The sequence below is a fragment of the Seriola dumerili genome, unplaced genomic scaffold (assembly GCF_002260705.1).
Source record: "Seriola dumerili isolate Sdu_G_001 unplaced genomic scaffold, Sdu_1.0 BDQW01000138.1, whole genome shotgun sequence".
Lineage (NCBI taxonomy): Eukaryota > Metazoa > Chordata > Actinopteri > Carangiformes > Carangidae > Seriola > Seriola dumerili.
Genome location: NW_019174393.1, coordinates 12100689 through 12115158, shown reverse-complemented (window position 1 = coordinate 12115158; position 14470 = coordinate 12100689). Strand labels below are relative to the sequence as shown.

The following is a 14470-nucleotide window of genomic DNA, read 5'->3' as shown; positions in this document are numbered from 1 at the left end:
GCGGGTGGTGGGGTGGTGGGGGGGTGGGTGGCGGCAGACACACAGTAATGCTTGCCTGTCTGAACAAGTGTGCAATTACAGTAATGTAGGAAATTCAGTGAACACTCATTTCTAAGAAACTGTTGTCTAAGATTAAATAGCAAAGGGGATTGTCTCTGGGGGCTGGTAGGAGGCTTCTACAAGGTGCGGTCAAAATGATGAAAAAATTCTGTAATTCAGGACAACACAAAGGTGACTACCAGAGGAGGCTCTCGGTGTTGACTCAGTGTAACGGGTGAGTGTAGGACCCAAATCCAGCACACAACAACAAAAACAGTTTGTAGAGACCTTTATTTCTACCAAGGCAGAAACTGGAGCTGACAGGTTAATCCAAAAAAAAAAAAAAAAGCTGTTAGAAATCTTCCTGGTAGACCTGAAGGCTCTGGCTGAATGAGCCAGCATAGGAACATATAGACTAAGCCCAAAGTCTCAAAAGCAGTTCTCAAAGTCAGGGTCAGAAGGCTGATTTGATTGCCAGGGTTCAGACAAAATAAATAAATAAAGGCAAGTCGGGGCCAAACAGGTTCATCAACAGGCAATCAGCCCGAGAAATGGACTGGAAGGCTGGGGTTTATATACGGGGTGAGTGTAATCAGGAGCAGCTGTGTGACCAGGTGAATGGAGTTGGCTTGATAAAGTGTGGGTGTGTCGAATGCAGGAGAACAGGGTGAATGGAAAATTACTTCAAAAAATTACATAGAATTGCTGTGTAAGATATTGTGAAACAGTATTATTGTGTATTGTATTACCATTCAAAAAAAGCAATAGTTTTGTTTAAATTTTTTTTATTGAAAATAGAACTAGAAAAAATTTGCTGCAAGATGAATGAATATTTTAACTTAAAAAATGACAAATAAAATACATTGTAACAGCCAATAAATGTAACAAGCATACTAACCAACATGAAATATCTCAATGTCAATATCCAAACATTGTACACCACTTTCAATAGAGAAATGTTTTTGTTTTTTTTTGACATCTTTATGGTTGAACATTGCATATATTCCTTTTTTGGTTACTGTGAGATTAAGTTGGCCTTCTCTGTGTTCCCACACTGCAGTGAATCAGGTATGAGGATCCCTCCGTGGGGGTGAGTTTGTAATGCAGTGGCCACACAGTCAAAAGCAGGATCTACAACAACAGAAATAATAGGGTCACGTTTGAGCTGTAGGTGAGCTATTTGAAAACGGAAGTAACAACAAAAGTAAAACTAATGAGGTGATTTTCTTACCTATTTGCTTTTGATTTCTATATCTTTTTTGGTTCCTCCTCTGATGCACTGAAATAAAACATGGAGAATCAGATGAGGAAATATACCAATAGACAAATTCAGTGCCTGGTTTTCATTCAAGTCATTGTGCATTTTGCACTCCCTCATACAGTCAAAGTACTTGCCATTGCCTACTGTACGCCAGTGTTTCACAGAGGAGGTCATGCTTTAAGTTCATATCTAGTCCGTCTTATAATCAAACAACTAATGTTGTACACCATGCAAACACAAATCGTTTCTACAGATGCAGCACAGGTTCAACGGAGGCCACAAGCTTGTGATCATGTTCTGGCACAGTGATAAATCAAACTGTAATCACCTGAGGCAAGTGTATAATTATTTCTGACACAGTGTGTTTTGTACCTGTAATAGCCACCATTAAACATCATGCAGTTCAATCAGATATCAATGAGAGGGAAACAAAAATACAGTACATAATAACTGTTTTTAACATTAGAAAAAGTAACAACTGTGGTTAGTTCCTCCAGTGTCCAGCCCTGTTACTTATCAGGAGCGTGCAACAAAGTCTGAGGGTTGGAAAGGTGACTGCTGAAAGTGGGCCTAAATCAATTTTGGTACAAGTGCTTACATTATAGAATGTCAGCAGAGAAGAAAAATACTGCACACCTGAACTTGATAGTGTAATTTTCTACCTACCGGTTAACAGCACATGGAGCACCAGAGCGGTAATTATGACGCCAGAAAGGCAAACACCCACTGGCACGACGACCCAGGTCAAGTCCAAAGAAGTTCGACTGCCAATGACACGTCTGTGAGGTGAGGACTGATCTGTGAAGAGAAGTTACGGTTGTTGGGATTTGCTACATTCAAGATGGCGGAGACAAAATCTTCTTTTGTTTCACAGACAGAAGAAGGCTATTGGAACCCACTTCCCCTCAATACAGTGTATACACTGATGCACACACGGCACTCACTCAATAGGGTTTTATATGAAAGAAACGGTACCGCAAATGAACTCAGAACAGCACATCAGAGATTCACTTTCTTCAGACTCCTTATGTTTACACATGGTGTCATCCATTATTGCACTCCAAATTCAAATGGAGTAAATGATGCTGGTGCAGAGAATCCTTTTATTTTTCCAAATGGTGCCAAGAAACCATTTATGGCAAACTTCAAAGGTACATGCATTTGTGATTATCCCATTAGACATTCCAAGACAGTAAACATAAGCTCTATTTCTGCCTCAAACCACTTAAAAAAAAAAAAAAATGCACTTTGCATTTCACTTTGAATTTCAAACTGACCCAGAGTGCCCCAGGTTGTGATTACTTACAGAGAAAGGAAAGAAAAGAAAGAGTTGCGACCAGCCAGATATAGGCCACACAGGATGAACCCAAGAGAAGAGAAAAGAATATGAGTGTTCATCTCCCAGTTTGTAAGGAGCAGTAGCCCAAAAACCATACTTACTGCATTGTTCAAGACAGTGCGTAACTGTGGCAGCATACTTCACGCCGAGTCTCTTCACCTGTCCAAACACAGCGTTCAAAATCACTGTCAGTCTAAATGTAACGGAACACACAGTTTTGGCTCAGAGGAGTTAATATCTAACTAGACAAATATACCTGGACACAAGCGTTGCATAGTTCCTCTGCCAGGTTTAAGACAACAGCTTTCTTTTTCTCCTGGGAAAGAGACAAAAGAAACCAAAAACCCATAAGAGCTTAACTGTGCAGGTGTTATAGATATTGTCATGTCTGTTTTGCTTTTACTGTCTCTTTCATCAACAACCATGACCTACAAATGAGTTTCCTGCAACAATAGTGCCGGAAAACATGTTGTTGAACAACTTATATGGCTTTTATATGTGTTGCTAGGTGAGATTATAAAATGCTATTTTTAAGGTTTTATTACCTCTAACTGCTTTGTTGATTACTGATTGTGGTTACGATAATTTAGAGAAAAGTTGGTGCATCCCAGCAGCAGAAATAGAAATACAAACAACACTAAGCAAATACACAAGAATATGATATGCTATCATTGCAAGCATGTCGTGAAAGCTCCTTCATGCATCCCTACAGGCCACAAGGGGTCATTGAAAGGTTTGGTGAGTATGAAAATGATGTGAATCTGCTTTGGCAGATTTTGGCAGTGGTGGAACAATTCAGATCATTTGCTTTAGTAAATGCATCAATAAAGCAATGTCAAAATACAGTACAAAAGTATTATAGTGAAAGCACTGGGTGGGCCCCTCTAACTGATATGTTATTGTATATGACATCAGAAGATGATTAATACTGTGTAAGTGTAAGCGTCATTGTGTAAGCAGCATGTCACTGTTGTAGCTGGGAACGCCAGATAAATCTCTGGAGTCATGAGATGATTAAAGGGAGAGTCAAGAAGAAAAAACAAAGTTGATTTTTGTTGAGATATTGGATCATTTGAACATTTATTGAAATTAAACCATGTGAGAAGATGAGAAGATGAATCTTTAACTATGTGTTGTATTTTAAAAGCTTCTTATATTATCCATTGTGTAAAATCTTCATCTTAAAAGTAACTAGGAACTAAAGCTGTCAAATAAATGTAGTGGACTAGGAAGTACATTACTCGCAGAATGGAAGTATAAAGTTGCATAAAATGGAAATACTCAAGTAAAACATGTACAAACGTGTAAGTAAGTACACGTAAGTACAAACTGTACTTAAGTACAGTACTTGAGTGAATGCACTTTACTTTCCACCACTGGATTTTAGAAGAAAGGGCCCAGAGCTCTCCACCGCTATCATCAAATACCAAATTTCTTTTGAAATCTGCTATACATTCAGATGAGGTTTGTCTTGACAAGAGTGTGAAACATACCACATGTACAGGGTGTGTTTTGGTCAACTGGCACACACCAGGCCCTGAAGACTTCACACACAGCCCCACGGAAAATGTTGCAGTCATCTGTGACATAATCTTGAGCACTTTATGGCCCTGTTGTCCTGTCACACCGACCTCCCATGCTGGAAATGATTTGCACATTCATCATTATAATGAGCAATTCTACAATGCTTTATACTGCATTATCTTGACAATATAATCAGTTTAAAAAAAAAAAAAGGTCTACCTTGGAATCTCCTACCAGCAAAGGGGCACCTGGTCCAGGACTGAGAGCCTACAGTAAACTGAAGAGGATAAAAGATATAATTATAGCAGCAGTTGTAAAAAGCACATCACATAAAGTGTCCATTAGTGCTGAGAAAGAGATTTAAGTGAGATTTTGCCTCCTAGAGCCTATGTAACACGTCATAATATGCTCCCAGAAAGAGTTCCAGTGAACAGCTTGAGGAGCAGATTACTAGTGAATTCTCACAGTTGAAATTAGCAGGAATGGATTAAGGTGTGGACACAACTTCCCCCTCATAACCGCTCCACTACATTAATCAAATTGTCTTTACAAATACTGTCAATATCACAAAGGAATAGCGGTAACACGAGCAGATATGACTGCTGCAATGATGTAATAACATGAAATGAACACAAATGAACGTCAGTGCACTGACTCAATTTTGGGAAATACGATTAAGGTTATTTGCGAGCTCAGACTTAGATAATACATTCATGGCACCTTTATGTGTGTATGTATGTAATTTGACCCTACTGCTAGCGCTGTTTCAGTTATGTTTTACCTAATAGCAGATAGCCAGGAAACTCTTAGCCCTTGTTACAGTTAGCTTAGCTTGCTACTTACAGTTAGCTTAGCTGAGCACAAAGACTGGAATTGGGCAAACATTTAGCCTGGCTCTGTCGTGGTTTGCCGTGATGGACTGTTTGTGTTTGGGTTTCTTGTATTGTGTTTATTGTGTTGTTGACTTTATTGGTTGGCCCAGCCAAGGAATAGTCTGCCACATAAAACCCAGTAAAACCATAACTTATTGTTTTTTTTTACACTTTTCTACATTTTTTGTACATATTAAACATATAGATATATAATTTGTTAATTAGCAAGCTTTAGAGGTGCTGGTGCGCGGCTTTCATTACGCATAGAGAGAGCAATGCTAGCGTTTTCCCCCAGTTTCCAGTATTTGCGCTAAGCATAGCAAATCTGTTGCTACCAGTCGTCTTGTATGTAGTGTACAGACTCAATCTTCTTATCTAAATCTATGTTGCACAGTTGCTACAGTGGAAAGGACATCTTACTGTAATCAGACGCCAAAACAGAGGAAAAAATAAATCTTTTTGCTTTGTTCTTAAATTCTACCATGTAAGTGAGGAGCAATCTCTAGGTTACCACTAAAAATGTCAGCGATATGGGTTTTCTACTGCGACACTCCTAAAGAGCCAAAGGGGGAAAAGTAATCATTACCTTCATGCACAGTTGAGGGTGCGGATCCACTTCAGTAAATGTTATCTGAAAAGCAAAGATTGACAAAATAGTTATAGATGAAATAACACTTTGATTAACATGAAGCAGTGTCACAACTTCTCAAGTGAAAGCCTGCAGTTTTTAAGTTTATATCAGACTAACTGAACGCTGCACTACTCATTTTGCTTGGGTTCAGGCTTGTTTTTGTCTTTTCAGGTCAGCTGGACTCAGATGGGAGACTCTCTGCGTCACTGGCTATTTTTATATCAACAGAGAATTCCCCTCTCAAGTGACATGGAAACAGCTGACGATCTCTGATGTAAATTCAGTCTCTGTTTTTCGTCTAAGGATTCTCAGGTGCGCAGGCTGTCGCTTCATTCATGCGAATGTACTGTTAGTTCAGCAGCTGTTTGTATAAGCTGCTTGTGGGTTTAACTTGACTTGTTGTAACTCCCGCAGACGTCACTCTCAGAATGTTAATGGCACCTTTAAATTCAACCAAATAAATAATTAAAATTAAAAAAAACCTTGCTGTCGTCATAACTGCTGTCCTCTGTGTAAAGTATAAACTTAGTTTAGTCATAGAGGAAGAAGAGGAGTGTAAACACCTGACATCACAAGTTATATTCTGATCAGTCAGCCACATTCAACAACACCACGACATGTCCAAATTCATTATAATATATTATTCCTGGCAGCACCTTTATCTGCTGATAACGTGCCATGATGAGTCAGTTTTCAGAGGTAGTTCCTTGTTTTACCATCACACAATCTGGATCCTGTCTATTTTCTGTGTGGCATTCCTGGGATGCCTTGTATCAATCAATCTTGTGCGTTGTTGACTCATACGCACACAGCCTTTGGATTTAATGCTTAAGTGATCAGCGGCCATCACTGGCAGCCAGAAACCTTAACAACACTTTAAAGGCTCGTACCTTCCCTCTGCTAACATTCTGGGAGGCATGTGGCAGATCCTCACAGACGCCGTCTTCTCTTTCCTGACACAAAGCAACCACAGCGGTAACCGGACAGAGTGACTCCCATGATAGCGTCTCCTCCAGTGGATCAAAGGCGACTCCAAACCACAGTTCCTCAAGACCTGCGGGGAGAGGAAGTCGCAATCTTTCACATCATGTATAGGGACTGGTTTTGAAGTACTACAGCACACTACACTACAGCCCCATTTACTACTGAATTTTTTGGCGACTAAAAGCGATCAAGAGACTCACGGTCTTTGAATGGGCAGACCTGGACTCTGGGGGCATCCATCACAGCTGACCATCCCTGTGAGGCATAATGAGTATCAATAATGTTATGTTTCACCGAAATTATGACACACTGAAACGGATCCTATGTGCTTAATGGAGAGTTGACAGAAACCTATGACCTACCTCGATGCAGAGGCACGGCAAAGGTCGGGAGTAAAGGAGGGTGGCAGCTTTTACAGGTTCCTCTTTCTTTATCTGAAAGACAAACAAAGTTTTGTAATATTAATTCATCTTTCTTTGGTATTTGTGTATGTGCTTGTATGTGCACTTGGGCTGGTTCTTGGTGATTCTTGAGTCACACAATTAATCAGCCACATTTTCTTTTGGAGTCACACTTGGCAGAGAAGGGTTTCAATAACTCTCACACTCTGACATGAAATCATTAGTGAGTATAGCCACGCTGCTTTTGACTCTGTATTCCCTTAACCATGTGTTGTACCCTTCCTGAGTTCATATTCAATATCTTCAAAAACAAATTCTCTGATTCTCTTAGTTTCCAATGAATAGAGGGACTGACCAGTGTGCTCGCCCCTGTGCCAAAACAAATGAAACCCTTGTAGCACAGACGGAGGTGGTAGTTGTGATCTTCGAGCATGTCTGACACGCTGACGCTCAGCTCCTTCCTCTCTGGGTTTACATCATATGATAGCCTGCCAGCTGAGAGAGACGGAGGTGAGTGTTAGTGAAAAAGATTTTCAACTCGTGTACACGTAAGTGGCCTACATTACAACGCCTATGTTGTGGTTTCTGAACACTGGGTACATTTAGCTCTTAAGGTCTCTAAAATGTATTAAGATTGATCCCCCTTGGATTAAATTGCACAGGGCTGACTAATACAGTATACACGCTGTGGTTTGAAATCTTCTGTGCCACACTGATTTCCGAAGATGTCCGGTCCTACAGGGCACGTATGTTCCTAGGAACAACACTCTTCCATACCCTACCTAAATAAGGCTTATCTATAGTCTAAATCTATATGTGTAAAGATTATTTGTTACTTAAGCCTGGTCACTGTCACATGTTCTTACCTTATTAGTATTATATGTTTCTTGCCCTTTGCCTACATCACTCACCCTTGACTAGGATTGGATTTGGGCAGTTCTCACTAAGTTATGCTTTTCCCAGCATCCGTATCTATAAAACCTTAGTTACCATAGCTACGGAGGATAGAAATTGCTCCATCGAGACATTAACAGTCATAACAGAAAATAAACAGTGAATGACTGATAAAAATGCGTGGTTGTCATGACCTGAACTCTCGGGGGTGTGAGTAAGGTCTACAATAATAAATCAACACTAAAAGGAAGAGGATTGCTCCATATATCCTGAAATGAGGAGTCATAACTAGCCAAGGCTTTTTTCAAAATAATCAAAAATACTGTATATTTCACATATCAATGCATTGCCTAGTTTGCTTAAGAAAAAAATGCACTTACTGATGCAGTCTGGGACATGTCTTCTCAAATCTTCGATCATGCATTCTGTGGAGAAAAGTAGAAAAACTTGAGAAGACTAAAAGTCGCCGTGGGGGAGAAATAACAGCAAGACAAATGTGACATAACTCCTGCGTTTTTAACTTTTGCATAATAATACCCAACCACTACATTTTCTTAGTGTGACTCATTTACCCTCATCTTAGCATAACTGCAGGTCAAAGTGTTTGCAATGTTGCCTGTTTCTATCATTTACGAGGAAACACTTTGGCGATTAAACATCACCATTTATGGACTTCTTACTATGTAATACATCTCAACTTCAGCTTCTGTACTTCCTGTTTTCGCACCATCAAGTGCCTGTCAGCGAGTGTTTGCATATGCATTGTGCAAATATACATCACGTGTTCTTACCTGGAGTTTCGTAGGTGCCAGTCCAGGATATGCCACAGTAGCTCGGCACAGTTTTGACTATTACTTGCACTTGTTGGCTCGGAGAAACCTCAGTGCAATCATTCTCAACTTCCACCTTTAAAATGGGCAAATGCAAACACATAAGCTGTCACATGTTCAGCAATGTCATCATGGAAATTGTTGTACATGTTTGGATTACAACAGAAAAGTTTTTGCATCAGACTCTAGATTAAATGAACACAACAGGGCTGTTAACAGTACCTGCAGCCCAGACATTCTTCCACGTGACGATCTTGTGAAGCTGAAAATTTGGCAGTTCACTATCATCCCTGCAGTGACGGTGCAAACAGACAAACCATGGATGGACTCTGTTGGGAAAAAAGTAGAAGTCAAATGGTAACAGTAAGTTAACCATTCAAAAACTATTAATGCTTTTCAGCATGAGTTAGCATTAGTGTCAGTGTCATGCAGACATTTTATTGTCTGGGTGGACGGTTAGTCAGAAGGATTTCCCCGCTCCACCCCGGAGAGGTAAGGAAATTTGTGGAGGTTGTTAAATTGCAAGTGTTAGTGTTTCGAACACGCCTTGTCGGGTCGGGCGGTTGTGGGCAGAATCAGGAACAGAACATGTTGACTGACACAGTCACAAGGCAAAAGAAGAAGTTTGAACATGGAAAGTGGTTGGTTTTGTAAATCAGACTTCCTTCACTCTTAATCTGTAAATTCTAGTGAATGTGTCACCACTGATAACCATGTCTAATTCTGACAAGTTCCACTTTGGCTTGTCATCAAAGAGCTGCATTTAAAACTTCCTCAATAGGAAAAAGTTAAATAAGCTGAATAACAACTTCTGTGAGTGGGAAAGGTCAGTTATAGAGAATGTACTGTCATGCTACAAAATAAAATATGCAGACCAAGTTATTTGAGTTTTTTTTTTTTTTTTAAAGCACTGACCATTTACTGAACCTGCTACTAATGGCTAAAGCATTCACTTTATGCACTTTATGTACTTGAAATGTACGTAATAAATTTAGCATCTACATGATACAGTCTGGCTTCAGTAACTGTTTGGTAACTACTAGCAAGATATCATTCCCGTTAGTCATACAAAGAGAGTGAGTTAATCTGGGAGAGCAGCTGTCTCACCCTGGCCTGAGCTCAAATTGGTCTCTGTGGGAGAAAAGTCTCTTTTTGAGCCAAGCATTTACATACCAGTAAGTTGTAGAAGAGTTTTGATTCTGAGGCGTAGTGAGCACTTCTGCCTCCCCTCACACATCATGACTGTGGAGAGACTGATGTGGTGGAACACGGAGGACATGTTGATTCCTTCGGTACTGTTCTGACACGGAGGGCGGAACACATCTACACAGAAAAACATTATAAATGTAACTCATTTTTTTGTATGCCTGTACTGTCTCGGGAGCATGCAGTCATACACAAGGTCTGAGTATGCTGTGCCTGCGGAGTCCGACTGTGGCTATCACTCTCGGGGTGTGTGCTTTCCTTGGAAAAAAGTCTCCAGCCTCGGCAGCCAAGAAAAAAAAAAGAAAAAAAGAAGAAGCAATTTTTCTTCATCTGGTTTGCTCCTTCACTCAAACCCTTTTGTTGATGTGTTCTGCTTAATGAATAAAGTTCAGCGGTTTAATCTGACACCCACAAACCTGTCGACGCAGGTTCTACGGCACGGTTTGAAAAATATATGAGATATTTATCTTTCATTGCACGTCGAGTGGTTCTGTATTTAAAGGTTTCTACCTTGTGACAGATGGAGCATCCTGCTTTCACACCCTCAAAAACGTTAGATGTTGTTCAATAGAATTTTTCGGTATCTCACAATAGACTTTTTTTTTTGTCTTTTCAAAGCAGTTGTGAGCACTGAACAATTTTGTTTTTTGGATAAAGTAACTTTGAGAAAAATATTTCATGCGGACAATATTGACTCCTGGAAGCCACGCATAATCTTAGGTGAGTTATTGTGCAGAATCGTGCTGTGTACACGCATGAGTGCAGGTGTGATACAGTAGCCGTGCATGTCTATACTCACAATCTGGCTTGGTCTTGCAGTGAAGGCCCTGCAGGGAGAGAAGATAAAGAGACAGACAAATGAAGCACCCTGTGATTCTCTTCTATGAACTGTTAAACAATAAATGAACTCTGAACAAAGAGAACAAAGGAGCTTTCTACATCCTCATTGCTCCTTCAGGGGGGAAGCCCAACTTGTTTTTACCTGTGCTGCGGTCTGTCGCCGTCCTGTGAAGAAACCTATTTCCCTGTGATAATGTATTTATACTACAGTGAAATTATGTGAATCATCAATCCATTCTTATTCAGTCACAACAAGAGTCTGTGCTAAGCTGAACCACTATAAGATTTCACACAGGTGATGCAAGTCGTCCAACAACGTGTATCACTAGGATCATCGAGTGCAATTTGCCAAGGCTCACTTGCAAAGCTTTGTGAAACACATCCTTGTTTAATCATCTGCCAGGAAATGCGTGAACATTACCTGTACCAAGTGATGACTGAGTATGCTTTGACTTGTATGGCGTAGAGCAGGTGCTTCTCGGTTTTTTCTGTGTATAAAAATACCTCAGTTGTTCCATGTTTATACTAGTGCTTTATTTAAAAGAAGCATTGTTTTAAATTATATCCATCATTCTATTCAAAGACCAAGCGGTATTCAGTGTCCCACAAGGTATATGAAGTCATTCACATTACGTCGTAGGTAATGATGATAATGATTTGAAAGTGAACACAGCTTGTGTTTGGGAGTCCGTTCAAGTCAGGGAGGAGAAAAGTAAACATGGTTTGTTATCCATCCACATAGACCTGCAGCTGTTTCCTCCTTAGGTTCGAGTAAATGATTACGTAAGGAGCCCGTATGGGATTCTTCAAATGTCAAGTACCCTACAGGAACTAGACAACTGCTCACCTCCCTTACGATGATCTCAGTTGCTTGTTGCTTGCAGTGTTGCATACATGTTCATCTTTGCAAAGATGTGTCATTATACAAATGTTCAAGTGAGTCAAGAGGTGAGTCGTGTCTGTGTCAGGAATCGTCTTTATAGCTTGAGTGCTTGCATCCTGATTAAACTGGTTGACTCTTGGTGCTTGGAGAGCAACTGAGGAAATCCAAACTTAAGGTTTACCTGAAAAGGTCTGTCACCAGAAACTGTATAGGAAAAAAATACCGATGTTGAAATTGGTTTCTTTTTAAACAGTTTTGAAACAAGTTGGCAGCAGTGCTTATAGTGTATTTTAGTTGTTGTAGAAGTAGAACAGTGTTGTTGTAAGTGTGGGTGTATTTCTTTTAACCACTGGAAACAGTATTTTCGTTGCTGTAGAAATAGAACAGTGTTGTTGTAAGTGTGGGTGTATTTCTTTTAACCACTGGAAACAATATAATAAGGAGGAGAAGCAGTATTTTTCGCTGTAGTAGTAGTAGACTTAATCACAATTCTTGTGATGTAGTATAAGAAAATAGGAGTCAAGTGACAACCTGAGTGAAAGTCATGTGATGTTAATGCTTCTAAGGATGCAGATTTACCTGAGAACAACTGGTGCCACATGTGTCTATCCTCTCCAGTCCTGTGCTTTCTGCTACAGCTCCATTCGGACCCAAACAACAGTGAGACAGCAAGGCAACCCACAGGATCATCTTCAGGGGGCTGCACTGGACTTCTTCCTCCCCTCCGCTTCTCTGGGTTTTGTAATATGTTATTTTTTCCTCTTGGTCTTCAGATTCCTCTTCTCTTCCTCTCTGGCTGAGTGGCAGGGTCAAATGAGGCTCGGCTGGGAGGCTGACAGGTGGTTGGACGGTGAGGCGGCTCTCTTGTATATTGTATCCTGAATGTGATGATATCCAGTGTGTAGTGCACTGAGGAAGAGCCAGCACAGAGTGGATTTAAATATTCCCTAGTGGAGGCGGAGCTTTGTTGTGACTGGTTGAAGTCATAAAAATCATAGTGCACATCCTCTTACCCTCTTCATTTATTTTTTGTAATTAGCAATTATTATATATCATAAACCATAAAAATATATTTTACTGGCATAGCAATAAACTACAATTAAGTGGAAATACAAAATCCCTGTCACCAGTGCATCCCACCCACCCACACAAACAGCACAAGCAGTTAAGTCTCTATCAGGATTTACAGAAAATAGTTCAATATTTACGACTTACTGCATGCTTTAAAAAAACAAAACACTGTCTGTTTCCTGAGAGAAAAGCTTTTTCTGTAATTTACTGTAAATACACCTTTAAATTCCAATAAATCCAGTTTAATCAGTCAAGTCAAGAGGAGACAAGACAAGACTGGCTGAAAGATGATACAAACATGATGTTCAGTGTTCATTTTCACCCAGTTTAGTCCTTTTTTGAAGGTTGAACACTACAGGGCAAAGTATAGGAGTGCTGAATGAAAGATAATTACTGGTTGAATTTTGAGATTCAGGAAAAAACAAAATAGGAAGGGGCTGTGGGTACTTGCGTGACATTTCTTGACATTTGGTTGATTAGTCAACAGGACAAATATTTTGTCCAAAGGCATTAGTTTGTTATGATCGTGACCTGTGACATTTAACTCCCCTTTCTGAATAAAGAAAGAGCACTTCCTCTTCGCTTCATGATTGTACAACATGCCCTTACATGGGCAACACACTGTAGTGTTGAACTTAGCTTGCAGGTTGACTATACCACAGAGTTATATATATATATATATATATGTATATGTATATATTGACCATAGTAGCTTTAAATCAATTATTCAGTTTCTTTAAAGTATAGAAACATGAAAAATGTTTCACAAAATTGTTAATGCTTTATTTATTTTTTTTACATTGAGAATTTCATATTTGATTTCCATGTCTTCTTCATACTCTTCATATTACAATTATCATATAATACTGAGCATGAACGTTGCTCAAACCAACCGTAACAACATAATAATTTTCTTCTTGACGAGAGCGTACATGACTTTTAGAGACAAAATGTACTTTTTCAGGGTTGCCACAAATCATCTACAGGAATGTATTTAGGCAACATCTAAAATTCCTACCACTCTAATGCTGGGAATGAGACAGGGAAGAGGTTGTCCAAATTCAGCTTCCAAGCACATCCAAGTTAATCACAGGTTATTTGACGCACTCACTTACAGATCAGAAAAAGTCAGATCAGAGGCAAAGTCAGTTCATTTACAGTCAGGTACTGCACTTCTTTTAAATGCCCTGTTGTGCAATGATCAAATGGCAGAACCACAAAGGAGTGGAGACAAGTAAACTGATTACTGCAATAGCCAGTTACAATCATGACCCAAAAACTGATTTTATCTCCTTACCATGGAAAGGACAACTGTTTCATCTCAATGATACACCTTAAAAAAATTTTTAAAAACACACTGACTTCTTGTGTCCCTGTTACATGGGTCAAATATTTGAACTGTGGTGATTATTCAGCTATGTTACCATTGCTTTGTCAAACCCTAAGGGGACAAAGAGGACACAAAGTCTTTCATGTAATCAAGTCAATGATATAGACGCACACACAAAGTATCAGGCATGTGAGTAAACAATAGGCCGTTAACTACTTTGCAGACGGCACTTAGCCCAGCTTGTGATTCTTTTAAGCTTCCTCAGTGACAAACATGAGGTGAGAGAAAATTGATTGATCCTTTATAAGATCAAAGACAGAGCTATTGACATAAGATGGACCTCTTTATTGTCTTAGTAACTGGAG

At 39.6% G+C, this 14470-nt stretch overlaps 1 protein-coding gene across 1 annotated transcript; it reads right to left on the bottom strand.

Moving 5' to 3' along the window:
- Window positions 1–807: 807 nt before the first annotated feature.
- On the bottom strand, window positions 808–12607 carry il17rel (interleukin 17 receptor E like). Its single transcript, XM_022749670.1, has 18 exons — window positions 12284–12607; window positions 10781–10808; window positions 9949–10098; window positions 8998–9104; window positions 8737–8851; window positions 8326–8370; window positions 7407–7546; window positions 7013–7084; window positions 6851–6905; window positions 6557–6720; window positions 5622–5666; window positions 4383–4440; window positions 4133–4278; window positions 2896–2955; window positions 2741–2798; window positions 1967–2098; window positions 1271–1318; window positions 808–1170 (listed from the first exon to the last, which is right to left on the bottom strand). Exons 1-18 carry the CDS (start codon window positions 12392–12394, stop codon window positions 1055–1057), a joined length of 1650 nt encoding a protein of 549 aa, XP_022605391.1. The 5' UTR covers window positions 12395–12607; the 3' UTR covers window positions 808–1054.
- Between the last annotated feature and the right edge of the window lie 1863 nt (window positions 12608–14470).

Excerpts from the sequence above, each read along its gene's own strand:
- il17rel (XM_022749670.1), bottom strand. The coding sequence starts at position 12,394 with ATGATCCTGTGGGTTGCCTTGCTGTCTCACTGTTGTTTGGGTCCGAAT. Across the intron at positions 8,852-8,997 it reads GAAGAATGTCTGGGCTGCAG|GTGGAAGTTGAGAATGATTG; the intron begins GTACTGTTAACA and ends CCCATTTTAAAG. Across the intron at positions 2,956-4,132 it reads AAACACACCCTGTACATGTG|GAGAAAAAGAAAGCTGTTGT; the intron begins GTATGTTTCACA and ends TCTCTTTCCCAG.